Here is a 6,604-nt window from a genome sequence, read left to right as displayed (position 1 = left end):
TTAATTTTAATGATTCAGTTCAACAAAAAAAGCGGTGTTTTAATCCGGAAGTCGCAGGTTCGAGTCCAGGTTAGGGCAGGAGCGGGGAAACWATTTTCTTTGCTTAGAAAATGTCCTTAAAAGTTTAACAAACTGTCTTTGCTCCTTTCAGGATCGTAAATTAAAAGCAAGAAGCTCGGAGGACAAAAGTCGGCCTGCACATCTGGCGGTAATCAGCGTCTGAGTGTCTCGCGGTTCTCGGAACAATAACAGGAGGTTAAACCCAGAAATAAGCTAAAAAAAAAAACACTTAAAAGATAAGACAGATGAACAGAGAACAGCCTGGGGCGACCTGATAATAATTCTGAGTCAGGAAACTATAGAAAACGAGATTTTTTTTTGCAAACATCAAAACAGAACAAATTTAAAAAGCGTTTTGGACAGGGTAAATTATTATAAATATTCTGATAAAATACAACCTGTTATTATTTCTGTGCTGCTTATTTTAAATAATTCTTAACAGACAAAACAGTTTATGTTCAGAGTGAAAAAATAGAATATCATCACGAAAAAAACAGGGTAAATATTGTTATACTGTGAACATTTATTTCCTGTTTCRGAAAACTCTCCAGATGGGTTGGTTCTTAAACCTGACCTGTTCCTGAACTGTTCTGTAAGAACAGGTTTAAATATCAGTGTCTAATATGTTTGAATTAAACTTCTAGAAAATAAAAATAAAACCCATCTTTACCTTGTTGCAGTAGACGCACTTGTAAGGCCGCTCTCCGGAGTGCACGCGCATGTGTTTGTTGAGGCTGGAAGACTGAGAAAAACTCTTTCCACAAACTGAGCACTGCAGGTAAAGAGACACAATTTAATTAATCACATTTGAAATAAAAGGGGGGAAAAGAAAACATTAATTTTGTTCGCATTCTGTTTGAAAAAGGAATAAAGCTACATTTCATTTAAAAGAAAAATATATTTTTGCACGAATGCTGCGCAAAGTCCGGCTCCTGGGAGCTGTCCCTTCAGCACCACGCCATCCAGCGCGCGCGCGGCTRTCAGTACCTTGTGAGGTCTGTGTTTTTCGTGCACGTGCAGAACGTGGATCCGCAGCCTGTCCCTCTTCTCGAACGACCTGTTGCACAGGTGACAGGGGAACTTCCGGTCCCCTTGGTCCACGCAGCGCGTGTACTTCAGGTGTTTGTCTCTGTAATACTTGTAGGCAAACACCTTGCCGCACCGGTCACACTTGAAGCCCTCCCCAGCATCTGGAGGAGAACAACAACAACAACAACAACAACAACAACAACAACAACAACAACAACAAAAACAAAAACAAATAAATAAACAATCCTGTTTAAGGAAGTAAAACTAGAACAGACCGAGAGATTCGGACCTTCGGTGGGGGGGACCGGGTTGTTGTCCTCTCTGGGGTCCTTCAGGGTGAGCGGGATCCCGAGGAACTGGGTGTAGCAGTCTCCGTACCACACCAGAAGCTCCTGGCCCGGACCGACCTCTTTGCAGGCCTCGTAGAAGATCTGGCCCTGGACCTGCACCGCGACCAGGTTCTGCTCCTCCGGGAAACGAGCGCACTTCACCAGAGACATCCAGTTCCCTGACGCGCCTCTGCCGTCCACAAAATGACTCAGCCGGCCGTTCTCAAACACCTGGGGGAGCAGCAGCAGTTTTTATTATTATTATTATTATTATTATTATTATTATTATTAAACAGGCATAAAACTGAAAAATAAAAATAAATAACAGGTGAAGAACAAAGGTCAGCACCTCCCACATTAACGTGTTGTCATCATATGTTTTTATCTCGCTGGTGTTCACCAGTTTTCCTTGGAAAGGTCCGAAGCGCGCGCCTTTSGGGATGCTGCGTTTATCCGTGAAAACCCCACAGTGGGAAGCGTTTCCCCAAGACGCCTGGAGGATAATTAACCCTGAAACARGGAGCTTAAGCTCAGCTGCGTGAAGCAGATCACCTTTAGGGGTTTTTTACAGTTTTCTTTTCTTACCTTCTGGGAGTTCAAGAGTTTCCTTGTCGAGCGGGATGTGAGCTTCCGAGGCTGCGAAAGCAAGAAATGACAGAATGTTATTTAATCGAGCCTGTTTGTGTTTTGTTTGTCACTAAACCTGATCTGATTGGATCACCTTGGCTTCCCGGCAGGCTCACTCCTGAAACGGCGTGCCCGACGCTGCGCTCATGCCCGGTGGAGTACCCATAAAGCACCAGGAACAGGTCGTCCTCGCTGAAGTTGTAAGCTGTGGKCTTTTTCTCCGGAGACAGATGCGCGCCCTGCAGGCCGAACAAGTTCTCCTTGGAGGAGGAGGAAGAGGAGGAGGAGGAGGACCTCTCGCTGGCAGGGCTGCTGAAGTCCGCGGACAGAGGACCGGCTGCGTGCTCCGTCACCACGGCGGCCAGCTCCTCCGGRTTGGAGAACAGCGCGTGTCCGGCCAACATCTGGCTCGGGTTGTACGGGAACGCGCTCAGCATCATGTGCTCGTGYAGAGCCGGGCCGCTCTGGTTCAGGAAGGCGCCGCCGGGCAGGCCGAGGGGCAGGGAGGTGTCCGACACCAGGCGGCCGAGCGACTTGAGCGGGTGGGGGTGGCTGTGCGTCCCGGGGAAGATGTAGGGGTGCGGGCCGGGGAAGAAGCCCCGGGCTGGGCTGTCCTTCAGCATGATGCTGGAGAGGGACATGACAGCACGGAGGGTTTGTTTTTTTCTTGTTGGAGGAGAAAAAGAGGAGGCATGAGAAGGTGATTTCTATCAACATAAAAAAAAATTACCACACGAGATTTACCTCCTTCAACCAGGCGCAGGTCTGATTTTCTCATTTAACAGCCTAAACCACTGAGCAAATAATGACCAGGAGGGGGTGCGAATAAAAGGACAGCCGAGTTTGCAATATTTCCAGCTGAGAGGTCACACACACCACCCGGTCCAAACATGTTTAAAAACCCTGCTTCCCAAGCAGCCAGTAAATAGAGACAAACCAGGGTCATGACACCAATCAGAGAACAGTCAGCTCAGAGCAGAGGTCAGCATTAATGAAGCATTTTATAGTCTTTGACAATAATTTAAGACAGACGTGGAGAAAGAGGAATGCGTAAAAAGAATGGAGCGCMTCCTGCTCCGCGCGTAATCATCAGCTTTTTTCTTTTCTTAAAGAAGAGCAGGGTATCTGAAACAATTTGCCAAATAATTATCACTTCATTTTTTAAAATCAAATATAAATCAAACTTACCTCCTGAAATGAATCAGTTGTTTCAAAGTGAAGTGTTCTTTCCGTCGTGAACGTTGTGCKAAACATGTGCCAAATCAAAGTTCAGGAGGGACAGCCAGCAGCAGTCTGTCCTGCTGCCTGTGTGTGGCTCTGTGTGGTCATCTGAGGGCAACTATTGAGTTGACACAAGCATGTCTGATGAAGAGGATGCTCCTCGGCTTCCTCCCTCCTGCCTTCCATTGGCTGAGGAGCAGCTCATGCATCTCAATACATCTTTCTCCAGGCGGAGAGCTTTAATTAAAGGGCCAGGTTCTCAAAACTGTTAAAAACATATCAACTTACAGACTAACAAAGAGCTAACTTTTTCTAGAGGAGTTCACAGAAATGATTTAACATTGGATTGAAAAGTTATATTTCATCAATGGATCACTTCCTAAATGAAAATCTAACAACTCCTCCTGTCAACAAGTCAAAGAAATGCACACCAGATGTTAAATTTAAATGTTCACTAATAGAGGAAAAATACACACAACTTAAACCATCAAGGACAATTTTAAATCATTGTGAAGAAAATACAAGGGAATGTTCTTACATAAAACTTTGTTACATAAGTTTTAGGATTTGGAATATGAAAAGGTTTGCATGAAGGGATCTTTTCAAAGGAAACATATTCCACTATTTATGTGCAATTTTTAAGGCAAATAATTTAACTGATACATGAGTTTTCTTTAAACTTTGTTGTTTGTTGTATGATTACAAGTAAGAATGAAATGAGGTTTTGGCAATGATGTATGGAGGACCGAAACTGACATAATAGCAACCCCATGACTTTTTTTTAATACCAAACCTGACTTTTTCTTGTCAGTGCATACAGAACACAGAAACAAATATATTTTTTTTTGTATTGGACAGAGAGGATAAGTCATAGTGAACAAATTAAAATGAGTTGTAAGCGTACAGTGCTAACATAGCATCCGGGTTAAACTTTCCGGTTAGCTTTGGGGGGTTATCTAGCTTCATCAATTTATTTCAGTTTAACTGTGTTGGCATAACTGTAAATTATTAATAATTTCTCTTTTTCTCTAGTCGGCGAAGGAAAATTGCACAAAATGTTATTTGCTTGTTTCCAGCCCTTAGAGTCTTTTTGCAGTTTCATTTTCTGCCACTAGAGGCTCCACAATCCTGTATAATCCTGAACACGAAGTGTTAAAAGCGCTGTCTGCATGATACAAACCTAATTTATCGGTTTCACTAACAGAGTGCGTCCATTGAAAGCGAGTTATTATTTGTGCTCTGTTCTCGCCCCGCTTAAGTTTTTTTTTTTTTGCTATGTTTTCGTACATAAAGATGGTTTGAGACTCTATTCTGAGTGTTTTGGGGAAAGCTAACTGCTTTAGCCACTTAGCGTTGCATAGTCCCTGACATAAACCCACAAGACWAATGCTCACACATGAAGACAAAACCACACATTATACAATTTGTGTGTATGTGTGTGTGTGTGTGTGTGGGGGGGGGATTTGTTTTTGGTATCTACCTGGGGATGTTGTTTAATTGAATTTGTGCAAAAAAAATACAATCGTTGCAAACGTCTGTCATCTGTCTGTGTTAGTAGGGCTATTCCAGATTAAACGTGTTCTGATTTATACARCAAAGCCATGCCAACTTGTATCTGTTTTTTTCTTCATCATGATGCATTTTTTGATTGCTGCTGCGACTTACTTAGCATCCTAAAAAATAATAATAATTTGGGTTTAACTCCAGTATCAGTGTTTGTAATTGCATTTCATTCAACATCTCATTGCAGCAAAAATTACATCAGCTCTGTTGCTAAATGGTTTGTGATAAATTTCCAAATTTTGGCGTTAAAAATGAAACAAAACAAAACAAAACAAAACAAAAACAACTAGGATACTCAAGCCTAGGTTTTCGGGGTTTTGTTGGCTGCATAAGTAGACACCTATAAATTGGGACAGCCTACAGCGTGGGGTGACGAATAGGCCCTACGTTGGCTGCAATCCCAGAATCCAGACACAGCTCATGTGATCCTGGTAGGGATGCATTGSGCAATCGGCCTGAAACTGGACAAACATTCACAAAAATAATCAGATTTTTTCCCGTTTTTAAATGGTCAGTTCTGGGAAATCTGACATTTTCTTTGATCTAAGAACACACCATCTGCACAGGAGACAGAAACGAGCATGTAATCCATGTTGTCAAGTGACTTTCTCCCTAGATCTAGCCAGTTTTCAGATCCTTCTAGCACCTTTTTCTAAATGACTCAAATCTAGTTCTGGTGTGTTTGGAGACTTTTATGGACTYCACATAACAATCATTACACAGTCTGGAAATCTGTAGCGGCCAMACAACCAGTATCAGTGCATCCAGATTTCTGGTGTTAATTCAAGCCTTTTAGATTAATATTGTTCATTTTACAGATAAAGAGTTGTTTGAACCTAAGAACCTGCAGTACATTTAAGATCCACCAGGTGGCKCCATTGTACCTAAATCATAGTAGTATAGTAGTTAATCACAGTAATACCGATCAATGATCACACGTTSATTATAAAAACATTTTAACATAAGAGTATCAGATTTTGAGTGGAAATGTGTAGTGCGGATAACAGTAATAAAAATTCACAATTAATTAAAATACTTTTAGTAAAAATGAAAGCACTTTAGGACTGAGTTGCAGACAAAATGTAAAATAAAATAAGTCTAACCTGAATTTTTGATGGACAGTTTTTTTATACAAAGTTGTGATTTTAATATTGATAACTTATTGCCAATGATCACAGTGAATAGTTAGCTACATTATGGAAGATCATAGACAGACATTTTATATTTATCTTAATGAACTGATCACAGCTCCTGACATCATTTCTCCCTCCTCCTCAGAGTCCTGAGAGTTGAAAACCTCGATAACCAAATTAATACAAATTCTGAGTTTGAGATTTAATTGATCACCGACTGAATGTCTATAGATGTTTCACTGAATCACAAAAGGCTTTTCTGGTTATCAACTCTACAGTAACGGTGGTGGTCCAACAAAATTAGACTCAATTATATTTCTGACGGTCGCCAGCGGAGTCAATCTACAAAGATCAGACCACCACAACAGTAAAAGGAACGAGCGCAACATTCATATTTTCAAAATAATTCACCACAGACAGACTAATTTTGTTGAAATCCTAGCTAAATTAATAAACATATGGAAATATGGAAACACACATGCTGTCAAAATTTATCATTGTTTGGAAAGCAGATCTCAACATGCAGCATATGGATACACACAAATACAAGTGGCTTTTATTTTCAATAATGACGTTTCAAGACGACATCAGTGATGTGGTTTCAGTTGTTTTCAGTCCAACTTCCACATAATGAATTAATCT

The 6,604-nt window shown here is 41.3% G+C and overlaps 1 protein-coding gene across 3 annotated transcripts; it reads right to left on the bottom strand.

Moving 5' to 3' along the window:
• Nucleotides 1–730: 730 nt before the first annotated feature.
• LOC106535095 (PR domain containing 14) lies at nt 731–3,492 on the bottom strand (the record flags this gene model as incomplete). Of its 3 annotated transcripts, none has more annotated exon segments than XM_014031985.1 (7): nt 731–832; nt 1,048–1,250; nt 1,379–1,649; nt 1,768–1,928; nt 2,004–2,054; nt 2,140–2,711; nt 3,234–3,492. In XM_014031985.1, coding segments are annotated over 6 exon segments (1,335 nt in total), but the record flags the coding sequence as incomplete, so codon positions are not given.
• Nucleotides 3,493–6,604: the final 3,112 nt, after the last annotated feature.

The sequence above is a fragment of the Austrofundulus limnaeus genome, unplaced genomic scaffold (assembly GCF_001266775.1).
Source record: "Austrofundulus limnaeus strain Quisiro unplaced genomic scaffold, Austrofundulus_limnaeus-1.0 Scaffold1360, whole genome shotgun sequence".
NCBI lineage: Eukaryota > Metazoa > Chordata > Actinopteri > Cyprinodontiformes > Rivulidae > Austrofundulus > Austrofundulus limnaeus.
This window is presented reverse-complemented; position numbering and strand designations above follow the sequence as displayed.